Source organism: Saccharomyces eubayanus, chromosome IV (assembly GCF_001298625.1).
Source record: "Saccharomyces eubayanus strain FM1318 chromosome IV, whole genome shotgun sequence".
Classification (NCBI taxonomy): Eukaryota; Fungi; Ascomycota; class Saccharomycetes; order Saccharomycetales; family Saccharomycetaceae; genus Saccharomyces; species Saccharomyces eubayanus.
Genome location: NC_030979.1, coordinates 530,849 through 547,469, shown reverse-complemented (window position 1 = coordinate 547,469; position 16,621 = coordinate 530,849). Strand labels below are relative to the sequence as shown.

General features: G+C 40.5%; 9 protein-coding genes across 9 annotated transcripts; 8 read left to right on the top strand and 1 right to left on the bottom strand.

Annotated features, from left to right (window-relative positions):
• Window positions 1-603: 603 nt before the first annotated feature.
• Window positions 604-2,460, top strand: TAT1 (amino acid transporter TAT1; the record flags this gene model as incomplete). Its single annotated transcript, XM_018364308.1, has 1 exon — window positions 604-2,460. One exon carries the CDS (start codon window positions 604-606, stop codon window positions 2,458-2,460), a length of 1,857 nt encoding a protein of 618 aa, XP_018223109.1.
• Window positions 2,461-3,318: 858 nt separating this feature from the next.
• Window positions 3,319-5,148, top strand: BAP2 (branched-chain amino acid permease BAP2; the record flags this gene model as incomplete). Its single annotated transcript, XM_018364307.1, has 1 exon — window positions 3,319-5,148. The coding sequence occupies one exon, from the start codon at window positions 3,319-3,321 to the stop codon at window positions 5,146-5,148; it is 1,830 nt and encodes a 609-aa protein (XP_018223108.1).
• A 1,106-nt stretch (window positions 5,149-6,254) lies between these two features.
• On the top strand, window positions 6,255-6,875 carry TIP1 (putative lipase; the record flags this gene model as incomplete). Its single annotated transcript, XM_018364306.1, has 1 exon — window positions 6,255-6,875. The coding sequence occupies one exon, from the start codon at window positions 6,255-6,257 to the stop codon at window positions 6,873-6,875; it is 621 nt and encodes a 206-aa protein (XP_018223107.1).
• A 1,438-nt stretch (window positions 6,876-8,313) lies between these two features.
• Window positions 8,314-8,976, top strand: NRG2 (Nrg2p; the record flags this gene model as incomplete). Its single annotated transcript, XM_018364305.1, has 1 exon — window positions 8,314-8,976. The coding sequence occupies one exon, from the start codon at window positions 8,314-8,316 to the stop codon at window positions 8,974-8,976; it is 663 nt and encodes a 220-aa protein (XP_018223106.1).
• A 370-nt stretch (window positions 8,977-9,346) lies between these two features.
• ECM2 (Pre-mRNA-splicing factor ECM2) lies at window positions 9,347-10,441 on the top strand (the record flags this gene model as incomplete). The annotated part of the gene is made up of 1 exon (XM_018364304.1): window positions 9,347-10,441. One exon carries the CDS (start codon window positions 9,347-9,349, stop codon window positions 10,439-10,441), a length of 1,095 nt encoding a protein of 364 aa, XP_018223105.1.
• A 398-nt stretch (window positions 10,442-10,839) lies between these two features.
• Window positions 10,840-12,039, top strand: CNM1 (Cnm1p; the record flags this gene model as incomplete). The annotated part of the gene is made up of 1 exon (XM_018364303.1): window positions 10,840-12,039. One exon carries the CDS (start codon window positions 10,840-10,842, stop codon window positions 12,037-12,039), a length of 1,200 nt encoding a protein of 399 aa, XP_018223104.1.
• A 939-nt stretch (window positions 12,040-12,978) lies between these two features.
• DI49_1095 (uncharacterized protein) lies at window positions 12,979-13,053 on the top strand (the record flags this gene model as incomplete). Its single annotated transcript, XM_070202111.1, has 1 exon — window positions 12,979-13,053. One exon carries the CDS (start codon window positions 12,979-12,981, stop codon window positions 13,051-13,053), a length of 75 nt encoding a protein of 24 aa, XP_070058213.1.
• Window positions 13,054-13,326: 273 nt separating this feature from the next.
• Window positions 13,327-14,259, top strand: TRM7 (tRNA methyltransferase TRM7; the record flags this gene model as incomplete). Its single annotated transcript, XM_018364302.1, has 1 exon — window positions 13,327-14,259. The coding sequence occupies one exon, from the start codon at window positions 13,327-13,329 to the stop codon at window positions 14,257-14,259; it is 933 nt and encodes a 310-aa protein (XP_018223103.1).
• A 203-nt stretch (window positions 14,260-14,462) lies between these two features.
• Window positions 14,463-16,238, bottom strand: DI49_1093 (lysine--tRNA ligase; the record flags this gene model as incomplete). Its single annotated transcript, XM_018364301.1, has 1 exon — window positions 14,463-16,238. One exon carries the CDS (start codon window positions 16,236-16,238, stop codon window positions 14,463-14,465), a length of 1,776 nt encoding a protein of 591 aa, XP_018223102.1.
• Between the last annotated feature and the right edge of the window lie 383 nt (window positions 16,239-16,621).

The following is a 16,621-nucleotide window of genomic DNA, read 5'->3' as shown; positions in this document are numbered from 1 at the left end:
GCCACCCCACCCATGTAAAGCACATAGCCATACGTCAACGACCTTCAACTGCACAGTGTACGCTCGGCTCATAACGGCACCAGCTCGAGTGCGACAGATTGGAACAGAAGAACTCTTCCACACGAGACACTTTGCAGTGCGGCTGGGCAGTGCGCACCCGCTCCTCCGCCTAGCGAACGGCCAAAAAATGCATAAATTGCAGCTCATGCCGAAAATGCGATGAGGAAAGGGCCCTTCGAGTAGGCTCTGTTTACTCTTTCCTGGGCAAGGCGTTTTTTTAACTCTTCTGCATTTGCTAGATAAAAAGAAAAAAAAAAAATTTCTCCATGTAATCTCAGGCTGAGAAGCCTCGGACGTTTGAACCCTTTTCGAATGGGTCACTTCATTCTTACCTGTTTTGACAGTGTCGTGCTGAAAAAAGTATATAAGATGCCTTGTTGAAGTATTTCGCTCTTTTGTGTCATCTCTTCTTTCTTATTTCTGTCTTGACAAAAAAAGAAAACAAGAAATAGCTGAGTCCAGGTACATATCACCGGAGGGTATCTTATTGTGTCTTCTGCAACCGTAGCTACTTAACATAGGTTCTCGACAAGACGAAGTGAAATGAACGACAGTGACAGTCTCTTTGTCGACGAGACCAATCCAGCTCCATATGCACATGGTATGCACGAGAAAGGGCATGTCGAAAAGGAGAAGAAGGACTTCACAGTGACTGAAAACCAAGACGAAGGATCGGAACAGCAAGCGAAACACCAAGGGCCGAGTGGGAGATCCAAACTACAAAAGGAATGCAAAAAATTCTTCGATTCTTTCAAAAGGCAGCTTCCACCGGACCATAATTCTGAACTAGAGTCACAAGAAAAGAACAACCTGACAAAGTCCATCAAATCGCGTCATTTGATCATGATCAGTCTTGGTACAGGTATCGGTACGGGGCTGCTGGTCGGGAATGGCCAAGTACTCGGAACGGCGGGACCCGCCGGGTTGGTGCTTGGTTATGGTATCGCCTCTATTATGCTTTACTGTATCATCCAAGCTGCCGGTGAACTGGGTCTTTGTTATGCCGGGTTAACTGGTAATTACACCAGGTATTCTTCCATTTTGGTCGATCCTTCATTGGGGTTTGCCGTTTCCGTGGTTTATACCATTCAATGGTTGACCGTTCTGCCGTTGCAGTTGGTCACGGCAGCGATGACTATCAAATACTGGACCAACGTGAACGCAGATATCTTTGTTGCCGTGGTTTTCCTTTTTGTCATTGTCATCAACTTGTTTGGGTCCCGAGGCTATGCCGAAGCAGAATTCATCTTTAATATCTGTAAAATTTTGATGGTAATCGGATTCGTGATCCTGGCTATTGTCATCAACTGCGGTGGTGCAGGGGATAAGAAGTTTATCGGTACTAAATACTGGCACAATCCTGGTCCATTTGCTCACGGTTTCAAAGGTGTTTGTACTGTTTTTTGTTATGCCGCCTTCAGTTATGGTGGTATCGAAGTCCTCCTTCTATCAGCAGCTGAGCAAGAAAATCCAACAAAATCCATTCCAAATGCCTGCAAAAAAGTTGTGTATCGTATCTTGTTGATTTACATGTTAACAACCATTTTGATTTGTTTCCTGGTTCCATACAACAGTGACGAATTATTAGGCTCTGGGAGCTCCTCTGGGTCCCATGCATCTCCATTTGTCATTGCTGTTGCGTCCCACGGTGTCAAAGTCGTTCCTCACTTCATCAATGCTGTGATTTTGATCTCTGTTATCTCTGTGGCCAACTCTTCGTTATATTCTGCACCAAGGTTACTGCTATCTTTGGCAGAACAAGGATTTTTACCTAAATGCCTGGCGTATGTTGATAGAAACGGCAGACCTTTGCTTTGTTTTCTAATTTCTCTTATCTTTGGGTGCATCGGATTTGTTGCCACTAGTGACGCTGAAGAAGAGGTTTTTACATGGTTATTAGCCATTTCCAGTCTTTCCCAATTGTTTATTTGGATGTCGATGTCCTTGTCACATATTAGATTCAGAGACGCCATGGCCAAGCAAGGCCGTTCAATGGACGAGGTGGGATACAGAGCTCAAACAGGCTATTGGGGCTCTTGGCTTGCAGTTATTATTGCGTTATTTTTCCTAGTTTGCCAGTTTTGGGTCGCCATCGCACCCGTTAGTGAACATGGGAAATTGAATGCTAAAGTGTTTTTTCAGAATTATCTGGCAATGCCTATTGTCTTGTTTGCCTATTTTGGCCACAAGATATACTCCAAATCGTGGAGGTTTTGGATTCCAGCCGACAAAATCGATTTGGACTCACACAGAACCATATACGTCCCGCCATCACTTATAGAGACCAACAAGAATGAAGACGATGTTCTTAAAGAATATGAAACTTCAGAGTCATCGGAAAACCTGAACGGCTCAAGTTCAAGAAAGTTTTTCAAGAGAATGGTCAATTTCTGGTGTTAAGTTCGTTCTCATCCGCTTTATCATATAGCTTCACCGGACTTTCACTCACTGCCTTCCCGTACAATATTATACTAGTTTTTTTCTTTCTTATGAATATCTATAACATAGCCGGAAAGGGCAATTTGCATAATATATAACTAAAATTTTAACGCCTACTTAATCGAACTTCTCTTGCACAGTCTCCCCTGACCAAAATGCATTGCATACCTGTTTCAGAACCACCTTCAATGCAGAGTTTCACGTGAGTGGTTGCTTACTCATCTGATATATGTCAAAAAGCCTTACGGACACCCGCCAAAAAAGAAAAGGTCCTGCTCCGCCAAGAAAAGAAACGACGGCACGGCGTAGAAATGACAGAAAAACCATGCCGCGCCTCGGCTGAGGCAAAAGGCCCTTTTTCGATCTAAGAATTGATACTGCCGTACGCCGCATAGTATCCCTTCTGCTATGGCTCTATACTGTGTGGGTCCGGAACCGGGCTCACGAAGTATTACGCCAGGCTGTTATCTCCAGTTCCCCGCAGAAAGACCGCCATAAAAGGGCCTTTGCCGGCGGGTGCGCCGGTAGCAAGGACAGATCCGCTTGAGTTTCTGCGCCGGTTATGATGGTCATTATGCGATGGGCTCAACACTGAAATGAAAACCATAACTGCTAGAAAATGACTCTTCGATGAGAAAAAGAAAAAAAAAACAGGGTGAAGGTGCCCATATCTTCTGTACATATATATACATATACTATTTGTAGTTTACTCTGGCTTGTGTTTTGTTTGATGGAAAAGTATCTACTGGATAATGGTGAAAAGGTTTCATTTTTGAATTTTTTTATTAACTGAGAGAATAGTACAATTCATATTTTTAAATGCCATTATCAGAAGACTTTGGATCTTCTGGTAAGAAAGAAACCTCGCCGGATTCCATTTCGGTACGTTCCTTTAGTGCTGGGAACAACCTTCAGTCATTGACAAGTGAAAAAAGTTATTCCAGAGACTCAACCGGGAACGACAAACTTATACATAGATTTGTGGACTCATTTAAAAGGGCAGAAAGTAGCACTACAAAGACCAAGCAAATAAACGAGAACACTTCAGATTTAGAAGAGGATGTTCATTCCTTTACGTCGGACTCCAACTTGAAAAAGTCCATGAAATCCCGTCACGTCGTCATGATGTCGCTGGGGACAGGTATCGGTACGGGTCTTTTGGTTGCTAATGCTAAGGGTCTTCATTACGGTGGGCCAGCCGCATTGGTTATCGGCTATGTTTTAGTTTCCTTTGTCACATATTTCATGATTCAAGCTGCTGGTGAGATGGCTGTCACTTATCCGACTCTACCAGCAAATTTCAATGCATACTCCTCCATATTCGTCTCCAAGCCGTTTGGGTTCGCCACAGTATGGCTTTACTGTTTCCAATGGCTAACCGTTTTACCCCTAGAGTTAATCACCGCATCCATGACAGTTCAATTTTGGAACGATAAAATCAATGCTGATATTTTCATTCTAATCTTCTTTGTTTTCTTACTTTTCGTCCATTTCTTTGGTGTGAAAGCATACGGTGAGACAGAGTTTATTTTCAACTGTTGTAAAATTTTAATGATAGCGGGCTTCATCATTCTTTCCGTTGTCATTAACTGTGGTGGTGCCGGAAATGATGGTTACATTGGTGGCAAATATTGGCGTAATCCAGGTGCATTTGCTGGTGACTCTTCGGCTTCCAGGTTCAAAAACATTTGCTATATTTTAGTTACCGCCTATTTTTCGTTTGGTGGTATGGAATTATTTGCATTAAGTGTTCAAGAACAGGAGAATCCAAGAAAGTCGACCCCTGTGGCAGCTAAGAGAAGCATATACCGTATCCTCATTATCTACCTTTTAACTATGATTTTGATTGGGTTCAATGTTCCGTATAATGACGATCAATTGATGGGATCTGGCGGGTCCGCTACACACGCATCTCCCTATGTGTTGGCAGCCTCCATCCATGGTGTCAAAGTTGTTCCACATATTATCAATGCTGTTATTTTAATTTCTGTCATTTCAGTGTCCAACTCCTCCCTATATGCGGGCCCAAGATTAATGTGCTCTTTGGCCCAGCAAGGCTACGCACCCAAATTCTTAGATTACATCGACAGAGAGGGTAGACCATTAAGAGCTTTAATTGTGTGTAGTATTTTTGGCACCGTTGCGTTTGTCGCAGCCTCGTCCAAGGAAGAGGTCGTGTTTACATGGCTAGCAGCCATCGCAGGTTTGAGTGAACTATTCACCTGGACTTCCATCATGTTATCTCACTTTCGTTTTAGACAAGCAATGAAAGTACAAGGAAGATCTTTAGATGAGTTAGGATATAAAGCTACATCCGGTATTTGGGGTTCCGCATACGGGGTCTTCTTCAATATCTTGGTGTTCATTGCTCAATTCTGGGTGGCCTTGGCCCCCTTGGGTAATGGTGGTAAATGTAGTGTGGAGTCCTTTTTCGAGAGCTATCTGGCTGCTCCAATTTGGCTAGCTTTCTACCTCGGGTATATGATCTACAACCGCGATTTCACCTTTTTGAACCCCCTCGACAAGATCGATCTAGACTTCCACAGACGTGTTTACGATCCAGAGCTGATGAGACAAGAAGATTTGGAAAATAAAGAAAGAAAAAAACACATGCCGCTAATGAAAAAGGCTTACCTTTTCTGGTGTTGAACTTCATTTACATCACTGAAGTTCGGACACTAGTCGTTAGCACCGATTGAGGGGACGATGATACTTTTCACGTACTGATACTACTCCGCACTATTTCTTGTTTGCTCCCCTAACTACCCTACGCATTTCTGTAATTCTATATTTACATACATCCATTAATGACCTGTAACATACGCATCTGTACAATTTCGTTATTGTGTTTTAGTCTTTTCCCTTTAACCTCACTTCCCCCACAGACAGAAAGCGAGGGGTGAGGTTTACAATGGCTCCGAAAAAACGTACCTGCCGTAGCCGATTCCCAGTGCCTGACCACTGCCCGATTATACTACCCCTCCCTTTGCGCGGCAGCTAAGTGGAATGGCCAGATGAAACAAACAGAAATAACCAGTAAAAAGTCTCTTTCTTTCTCTTGGTATTATGACTTGCAACCCACGGAGAAGACATCGCCGCGGCGAATTATTGTCTTGGCTTGCGACCCACTGCAATAATATGTCTCTGCACTAGCGGCGCCGCAGGGCGAGAGCAGATTTTAAAAACCCAAGCAGCCAATACTCAACGGATAAAGTCCAACAAGTTGGAGTAATGACCCCATTGGGTAATCGTATTCCCAAAAAGTATCAAACGTTCTAATTAAAACCCTCTTTTGGATCGCAACTTTAATTGTGAGCAACGCTGCCTTCAGAAGGTCCCTTTTTCCGTTTTTCCGATCCCTATCCGTTGAGTATTGTGCCTGTGATTTTTGAATTAAAATATAGACAATTGCAGCGGGTGGTGGTGGGACTTCCTGTATTGTGGTGGAAACAATTTGTTCTTCCGTCGTTGTGTCTAAATTCACACTTTTCTCTCTCCAATTCTTCGAGTTATTTTCAATACCAAAAAAAAAAAAAAAAAAATTAATCATGCTACTTCAAGGGTGAATATGTCTCCAACAATCCCAAGGTACATTGTTGCATTGTCCGCTGTTGATATATAAATAGTGCCTTGTTCTGTTCTCTTAGACATTTWTTGTTATAAATATTCTTGCTTTCGTTTCAATTATATTTGGAGGAACGGTAAGTATCGATATCTGCTACCGCATAACCACATACTCCCGCTAAATAAATATAATGTCTGTTTCTAAAATCGCTTTCGTTTTAACCGCTATTGCCTCTTTTGCCGCCGCTGAAACCGCCGGTCAAACTGCCGAATTACAGGCGATTATTGGTGACATTAACTCCCATCTTTCCGACTATTTAGGTTTGGAAACGGGTAACAGCGGTTTCCAAATCCCTGCTGATGTCTTGAGCGTCTACCAACAAGTTATGACTTACACCGATGACTCTTACACTACCTTGTTCAGTAAACTGGACTACGATGCCATCACCAAGACAATTGTCAAATTACCATGGTACACCACTAGATTGAGTTCCGAAATCGCCGCCGCTGTTGCCTCTGTTTCTCCAGCTTCTTCTTCTTCTGCTGCCCCATCCTCTTCCTCTTCTGCTACCCCATCCTCTTCCTCTTCTGCTGCCCCATCCTCTTCCTCTTCTGCTGCCCCATCCTCCTCCTCAGCAGCTTCCTCCTCTGTTGCTCCATCCTCTTCCAAGGCAGTTTCTTCTTCCGTTGCTCCAGCCACTTCTACCGCTAGCACTTCTGTTGTAACTGCATCCAACGCTGGTCAAAGAATCAACGCAGGCGCTGCCTCTTTCGGTGCTGTTGTTGCCGGCGCAGCTGCTTTGTTGTTGTAAGAACTTTTCCTCTAACGTAAACAAAAGCTTTCCAAAAATACCATTATTCCTTCTTCTTCTCTTTATGTAACTGTTAGTTCAAGTAAAAAAATTTAATAAAATAATTAATTCAGCACCTTTCAGAACAACCTTTTTCTTTTTTTAGTAATTATACCTTGGCTCCATCTTTGTTCACATACCACCATATCAGAGGGATGCCTGAAAATAACTGCTCATTGCCTAAGCACAACTCTAATTTTTTCTCTATTTTCTATTTACGAAGACTCGTTTCGAAGGAACGACCAAACGAGTCTAATACGAACACCGCTGGCGATCGAAAAGGACCCTAGGAGGCATGTTATTGTGCCGAGGCATGTTATTGTGCCAAGGCACAGTGAGGAGTCTCCTCGATATATGCAGGTGACCCTCTTTTCGAACCAATTCGAGATTTGACACGTGGCTACACCTGCTGCTTTACAACAACGCGAGACCGACCGAATCATCCATTATCCGAGAAAAAATGGCCTTGCCTAACATCTAGAACTGTATACCTACTCGTTTTTTTCACAAGACTGAAGGCCCCGCTGCCGGTATGCAATCCTACAAATTGTTTCAACAAAAAAAAATGCCTGCAAAATCTGGCTAGTCATGATAACAAATCCCTGCAGAGCCGTCAACTCTGCATGTAAAGTAAAATTATGATATCATTCGCGAAGCCAAGGAAAAAGGAGAGCATAACCTTTCAAGCCAAATGTAACACTATCCGACCAAGGAGAACTCTAACCGCATATGCAAAAACGACCCAATCTGCTCGATTGTTAAACTGAATCCTATTTTCTTTCTTTTAACGGGATTTGGCAATTGTTCATCGAAACTGTTTAAACGAAGGTTAAACGAATGGGGAGAGAGCCATCCCTAAACCATGCGAAAGAACTCTCAGGGTACGCGTCCGTTTAAGGACCCCAGGCCAAAAAGAAATTTTTTGAAGGAAAATTATACAGGGCCTTGAACTGACTACAAAGCCATCTTTTTCTCGTTTGTCAGCATGTCTCAGAAGAATGCGCAGCCACGGCCTTTTGATAAGTGGCTTCTTGCGTTTGGCAACACGCTTTTGGTCTCATGTTTCTTGTGCTACGGTTCATCGCCGTCGTTGAGCAAGTTTCAATATCAAACGAATGGCACACCGTTGCATTCTCTTTGGAGAAGGGCTTACTTTTAGGGGAATCACGTCTGGCTATTACATGTTACACCGTGCAGCAGCCCCTACACCGCCAACAGGCAAATCCTACACCCTCTCTAAATCGTTTACTTGTTTCTATATTACCTGGCCTTTTTTTTACATATAAATATTTAACATACCATATTAGCTTGGGTGCACTTTTCATGCCAGGTTTTTCAGGCTTTTGACGCTGCTCGATAAATAAGATCATAGATCTGTTTAAAAACTCTTCATAAAAATATGTCTATAGGTTACAAGGACAATTTAATATCGACCATTCTAGCCAAGGATGGGAAATGCGACTTTCCAGTCAATTTTGACTATTCATCTTCTCAGATAACCTTAATGCCTGAAATGTTTTCGTTCAATAACGAACGGAAATATCAAACTCTGATACCCTTAATGAAAACATCACATCTAGTTGATGATGATTTGAAGGATAAGCTGAACAAGTGCGCTTTGGATTTTTTTTCTGGAAAACAATCCAACAGAACAAGTGATATAATTATGTCGAAACTAACTGCGAGCAAAGAGGCTTCGCCAGAATCGCCGTTGCATAATGTTAACGTAGTGAAAATGGAAAATATCGATCATATCCAGCCAGACGTATATAGTTCGGCTAGGATAAAAAAATCCACCAAAGCTGTAATGAAATTAAAACCCACAAAAGCTCATTCGACAGGACAGAGAACACGCCATTTTTGTAAGATCTGCTCGACTGGGTTTACCACTTCTGGCCACCTTTCAAGACATAATAGAATACATACAGGCGAGAAAAATCACATCTGTCCACACGAGGGCTGCGGGCAAAGGTTTAGCAGGCATGATAATTGTAACCAACATTACCGTACCCACGCGAATAAGAAGAAACGAAACTGGAAACGAAGGGAAACCAGCAGTTGATCATAGGCCAGCTGCGGTGCTTCCATGCAAAAACATTTAAATATTCAATAACAAGCAAATAGAGACATACATAATAAAAATGTGTAAGCAGGTCGTGAAAATATTCACCTGATATACTAATTTTACGAAAACAATATTTGTTGCTGTTCATACCCAAATGGCCACCATAATTACCCCCAATAGATTTGAAATGAAATATTTGAATCTACAGTATGCTGGGATTACCCTGTATTAAAATGACGTGTAAGTGCTTAACACTAGAAAAAAAGTTAAAGCAAATTTTTGATTGTGAGTATGGTGATGAGGATGATAAGTACGGGGAAGCTGATTGAAGAACGCCTAGCAAAAAGTATTAATTTTCCTTTACAGCATGAACGATGAAATAAATGAGCTACCACCGAAAATTTGTGAGCAATGTTTAGGTGATGATACCAACGTCAGAATGACAAAGATTCCTCAAGGCTCTGAATGTAAGATCTGTACTTTACCATTCACCTTATACCATTTTAAGGCATCGAAAAGGAGCGGCCATATTGTAAAAACATTAATATGCGGAAGGTGTGCTACTCAAAGAAATGTTTGTCAGTGTTGTATGCTTGATTTGAGATGGCATATCCCCGTACAACTGCGGGATCATTTGATATCCATGGTTAACGAAGAAAATGTCATAACAGAGGAGGCAAAAAACGACATGATGAAAAGATTTTTATCATTAAAGGATGTGAAGTTAGGGGGTGCCCAAATTACGAGCGATTCGGCAGAGGCTGACATTATACTTGATAAATTGAAGAGTATACTTCAAAAAGCGACATCAGATAGCGAAAGTTCACAATTGCAAATACAAGGAGCAGCGGAATCGGATAAAAACAAGCAAGACAAGGACACAGAGAAATACAGATCTGTAGATGTTTCTCACATCTTAAAGAAAATACCTTTGAGTGAATCTTTTACGAGTGATGTTTCTAGTAGGTCCTTCTTCCTTTACAATATTGATGCTTCAATTCCCGAATGGAAAATAGCTGATTCGATTTCACAGTTGTTAAATATAAAGAAATGGAGTGACGGAAATTCGTTATCGCTAATAATCAATCATAAAGCAAAGTGCGGAGGTGTACGATTCCAGTCAAGTATGCTGGGGGAACAGTTTGCTCGTAAAGTACAGGAAACAATCACCACACGAAAGGGCTTAGAGAGGGGTGTTCTACGTATTGATCGTTCCAGAATATTTGTTATTCCTTGGACATCCGGATTTTCGGCTGCTTCATTTGGTGCCACTACTGCGGAAAACATAAAGCTAAGTTTAAGTTTGAACAAACTGATGGGATTGGAGCTGGGTTCCGATGATAAACAGTTTCGCGCAAAAAGTTTGGATAACGTCAAGAAAAATAAGCAAAATACATCAAAAAAAGTACAAAAGGCCAAGTCAAAGAAATCAAAACCTCGTGCAAACAACTTAACATTGTAAATGAAACGGTTAAAGCGAAATAACTCTTACAAGTACGCGAATTGGTTATTCACCTAGTATCGAGTTTTAACGTCCTTTACGAGCAACAATTCTGAACTGGTCCCATTATCTGACAAATTTCAAGAGAAATTTGGACTTTTGATCGGAAAGCGCATATGTATACTCCTCTTTTGTCCTAAACTGTGCGTTGTGTTTGCCGTATTTCTGCGTATTTCTGTTTCTATTGAAACCCGAAAATTGAAGCTCGGCCGATTTTGTAATGCGCAGATGAGGTAAAATGCCACAATTTCAAAAAGCACCATCATTTATTATTATTTTAAAAGAGCAACACCTCAAAAATATTAAACATTCATAATTAGTGGCTTTCTTTTGGCTAATATAAAACGGAAAATCAAAATATGGAAAAATTTGGTTTAGAAAATAGTTTCCCATATGAACATGGTTTAGATTTCAGGATGACGAGGCGGGAAATTATAAATTCCACCAAAAACGAAACGGCTTATTTATTTTTTAATATGAAAAGAATCATGCTCTGTGTTCTGAAATACTCTTATACTCTCATAAGTTCTCTTTTGGACTCCGCAAAGCTTATTATGGATGACGTTGTTACCATTGGTTCCCGAAATTTTCCTACGAGGTTACAAATCGATGCTGGCGAAAACGACGACCAAGAGGATATCTGGGCATCAACAATAATTCTGGGAATAATTATCGGATATTCAATATCTTGTTTTGGAAAAAGGGCTAAAAACCCAATCAAATTGGCTAAAGTTTATTCTAAACATAGCGAACCGATATCTATAATAATAAATTTCATGAAAAACGATTCCAGTGGTGGTAGTGATCCTATTGGAGGAAACGATACCGAAGAAGTTATGGGTTCACAACTTGATGAGTCTGTCCTTAACAGCCATATACCAAACATAGAGATTATGGATGAAACAGATCAAATACTTAAGCAAGACTTCTATGAGATTTATGATCCATTGAACGGTGAAACTGCAACTATAGATGGCGTAAAATGGTTAAACCAATTAAGTCAGGTCTTTGAAGCAGAGTCCAATAGTATAACAACTGATAACTTGAGAGAAGTACGTCTTGAAAGAACTATCAGGCGCTACAATGAAAGGCATGGACCGGTTGGGCATTTAATAGGAGATGATAGTGTCAGGCTTCGTCACCTCAAAGAGGACATTTATAGGACTAATGCAAGTGCGGGTAGGTTTCCCGTTCAGAATAATTTTTTCACTATGAATGGGCAAGCATATTTGCTTTGTTTGCGTGGGCATGAATTGGTAATGAAAGCGGAGTTATGTGCCAAGATTGATAAAGAATTATTTTCCTTCTTCATTGAAAGCGTCTCATTCAGGGAAAGTGGAATACTTGAGCAGAAACAAGACCAGTTGGAAGAGGTGACTCATAAAGAGATTATTTGCTATGATCAAAACCGAAGTCTGGCTATAATTTACCATTTGCCTAAAATCGAGAAGCAAAGAAATCCCCTCACAAAACCAAGTATGCCAACCTTTTCAAAAAAATCGTTAAGTGACAATAAAAATGCAGCATTGATTTTATTATGGTATTCCGGCCATCTATAGATATATTTAAAACAGATATATAATGGAAGAATGTAACATATTCTGAGCATAATAAACTCAACGAAACGTTTCCAATTTAGCAATGAGCACAAAACTACTCACGGTCAATCTTCATAGACAGCCTTAGTACTTTAGTCCTTTTACCCCTCATGTGTTATTACGCCTTGAATTACGGAACATCTCATTATCCTGGTAATGTATTGACACATACTGTTCTTCTTTTAGTAGCGACTTCGTTGTTTCATGCGAAGTCAACAGAAGAAATATTTGGGCGGCTTTTGCTGGACCGGACCGCTAATTTTATTATATTACCGGTTTTGCCACTGCCAAAGAACAAATCTAGAGAGACATTTCTTTACATCAAAAATAACTACGCTCGAACACAATGTCTACATATGAAGGTATGCCATCGTTTTAATTAACAACGGGATTCTTAAATAACAATCAACTAACCAAGTACTGCCGGCTTCACACATCTTTAGATTAGAAGAACATGGAATACAACAAAATTCGAGAGATACTCGAGAAACAAGAGAAACTTCACAAGAAGAGCAGAGAAGACAGGTGAGATCTCAATTGCAGGCGCTTTTTCAAAATTTCGGCAATACTGGTGGCGAAAGTAACGGATATTCAGACTCGACGTTACTTTTACAATTATTATCACAATTGCTTCCTGAATCATTACAGGAAGAATGGCTGCAAGAACTGGATAGTGACAAAAAGAAGGGTTGTTCCGACGCTTTCGCAGCTTCTTTACCACGCATAAATAAAAAATCACTCAAGCCAAGCGATAACTGCTCTATCTGCTACACTAATTATTTGGAAGATAAGTACCCCTTGGTAGTCGAACTACCTCATTGTCATCACAAGTTTGATTTGGAGTGTTTGTCTGTCTGGCTTTCACGAAGCACAACCTGCCCACTATGCAGAGATGATGTTATGGGTCATCGGGTCGTCAATGAAATTGACACAACCGAGGCAGAATTGGAAGAAGACTGGGGTATGTACGGTTAAAGTTTCCCATTTTTACAGTATAGGATAAGGTACTTTTTTCGAATTAACATAGAGTAAATAACCACATCTTTTTTTTTTTGGGAGGATGTGACTTTAGAAATAATTAGAAACGATGTAAAAACTGTTATTGTTGACTTTTATTATGTTCACTATTATTTTGCGCTAACGATAACTATCGCGAGTTGAAAAATTTTATGCGATGCTTTTAAACACCAACAATAATACAACAGCTGGTGACCACAAAACGGACCAAAAAATATAACGGCATTTAAGATGGGTAAAGGCAGTAAAGACAAGAGAGATTTATATTACAGAAAGGCAAAAGAACAAGGTTATAGGGCTAGATCTGCCTTCAAACTACTACAACTCAACGATCAATTTCATTTCTTGGATGATCCGAATTTGAAAAGAGTTGTAGATCTATGTGCTGCACCGGGCTCATGGTCACAAGTTCTCTCTAGGAAACTATTTGATGAGAATATTGATACAGATAGCGAGGAGAAAAAAATAGTTGCCGTTGATTTACAGCCAATGTCTCCTATACCTCATGTGACAACTTTACAAGCCGATATCACCCACCCTAAAACATTGGCTAGAATCTTGGACTTATTTGGTAATGAAAAAGCTGATTTTGTTTGCAGTGACGGTGCCCCTGATGTGACTGGATTGCACGATCTTGATGAATATGTTCAACAGCAATTGATCATGAGTGCTCTACAACTTACCACATGCATTTTAAAAAAAGGCGGAGTATTCGTAGCGAAGATCTTCAGAGGCCGTGATATAGATATGTTATACTCCCAATTAGGTTATTTATTTGACAAGATCGTTTGCGCAAAGCCAAGGTCATCGAGGGGTACTTCTCTGGAAGCATTTATCGTTTGTTTGGGCTATAACCCACCATCTAGCTGGATACCCAAATTGGACGTCAATACGTCCGTTGATGAGTTTTTTCAAGGCTGTTCCTTCAATAGGTTGGTCATATCAGACAAACTGTCTCATTGGAATGAAGAAGAAAGAAGTATAGCCGAGTTTATGGCTTGTGGCAGTCTCGAGAGTTTTGACTCAGATGCGACCTACCACGACCTGCCTTCTTCGATCGCGAACACTATTTCGTCTTTGGACCCCGTTCAAGGTCCAACAAATCCTCCTTATAAGAAAGCTTTAGAATTGAAGAGGAGTGGAAAACTTACGAGATCTGTTTAATAACAATAGTGTCACCATTAATTGAAAGTTTGAAAGAGTCATTGCATGGCAGAATTAACCGCGATATCAATTTTTTCTTGGAATAACAATTGAGGTATATATGATATAGATATGTGGATATATTCAATGTATAATAAAAATGAAAATACGAAAGCAGTAGTTGATAAGTACTACATGCGAGTATTTGGAAAAATTATCAAAACTCATTTTTCTTCTTCCTTCTTAACTTCGTCTCTTAATACATCAGGTTTCAAAGTTGGGAACAATAAGACTTCTCTAATTGTGTTGGAGTCGGTCAAGAACATGGCCAATCTATCGATACCACAACCCCAACCACCGGTTGGTGGTAAACCGTATTCTAGAGCGTCACAGAATGTTTCGTCGACTAGTTGAGCTTCGTCATCACCTTGGTCCTTTTGTCTAGCTTGTTCTTCGAAACGTGCTCTTTGGTCAAATGGATCATTCAGTTCAGTGTAAGCGTTACAAATCTCTTTTGTAGCAACAAAGACTTCAAAACGTTCACATAGACCTGGTTGATCTCTTGAGTATTTGGCTAATGGAGACATCATTTGTGGGTGACCGAAGATGAAAGTTGGGTTGATACACATGTCTTCTAATTCACCAACAAGCTTGTCCAACATACGAGCATTGGTTAGTGGAGGTGCGCAGTCCAATTTATTGTCGGAAAGGACCTTTTTCAAAAATTCACCAGTTTCAGCGGTATGCAATTGATCACCGGCTGGGAATTTGACGTCGAATACTTTTTCCAATTCTTCAATCATGTTGATTCTTTTCCATGGTCTAGAAAAGTTTAGTTCGAGTTCTTTAGCTGGATCAGCTGGGTCTGGATGGTACTTGATGATATAAGAACCGTTAATTTCCTTCACCATTTCCGAAATCATCAATTCAGTCATGTCCATCAAATCGTAAACGTCAGCATAAGCTTGATAAAACTCACAGGTTGTGAATTCTGGGTTATGGGTCATATCAATACCTTCATTTCTGAACTGTCTACCGATTTCATAAACACGGTCCAAACCACCAACAACTAATTGTTTCAAAAACAGTTCTGGAGCAATTCTCATGTACATGTCCATATCCAGGTCATTGTGGTGAGTGACGAATGGCTTAGCGGTGGCACCACCAGCAATGACGTTCATCATTGGAGTTTCCACTTCAATAAACTTCCTCTGGTCCAAGAACTTTCTAATGTAACGAATGATTTCAGAACGAGTAATGAAACGACTTCTGGCGTCTTTGTTCATGATCAAGTCCAAATAACGCTTTCTGTATCTGGTTTCTTGGTCTTTGAAACCGAAATGGTCGGCAGGCAACATGTGCAAACATGGAGTCAACAATTGGACTCTGCTGACAAAGACAGAGATTTCACCTTCACCTCCCTTCTTTGGTTGGGTTCTTCCGACGTAACCTTCAACACCAACGATATCACCTCTTTTCAAAAGGTCATGGTCCTTTTCGTAAGAGGCTGCGTCGCAGTAATCTTGCAATTGCGACATTACCTGGACTTCAACACCGTCACCATGAAGGACGTAAAATTTCAATTTGGAACCGGATTCTCTCTTAGCATGGACTCTACCGGCGATAGACACCTTTTCTTCAGGTAAGGTTTCACCTTTTTTCAAATGGGCATATTTGGCCAAAAATTCAGGATTAGAAATGGAAACGTGGAATTTGTGTGGGTATGGATTTGGTTCGTGGGTCTTTCTCATTTCTTTGATTTGACGGGATCTAGTCTCGAAATATTGCGATGGATCCAGATCGGCTAATAAGTCTGTCTTTTTCTTAGAAGCTGGTTTTGGTTGGGCAGTTGCCTTTTTGGCAGCCTTTTTGGCTTCAACTTGTCTTTGCTTGATACGCTTCTTCAATTCAGACTTGGAGACCATTTCCCCGGTGGTTTCATCGAGGTGTAGGTTAGCGACACCTTCAGTGGCGGACTTAACGTTATCTTGTTGAGACATCTTATAAAATGTAACACGAATTCTCCTTTTTCTAGTTAAATTCAAACAAAAGAGTTTTAAGTTCAAATCTGGGTAAACAAATAAGAAGATTTCGCGTAAACAATAAATCTTATTGATAGTAAACAACTTTAACTACGATCGATTTCGAATCAGGTCGAGAGCCATTATCATTGGGAGTGAAAAAGAAAATTTTTCAAAACACCCATTCACCTCAAGCTATTGCTACCAATCTAACAATAGTAAACAAAACATATTAACTGCACAGATGTAAACTATTAGGAAATATGAAATTACTATCGATTTGCTATTGGTAAGTAACTAGGGTTCGATCAGAAGGTATTCGTTGTTTGCTTATTGTTCCTGCTTCTGTTTGCTTTTTAAAC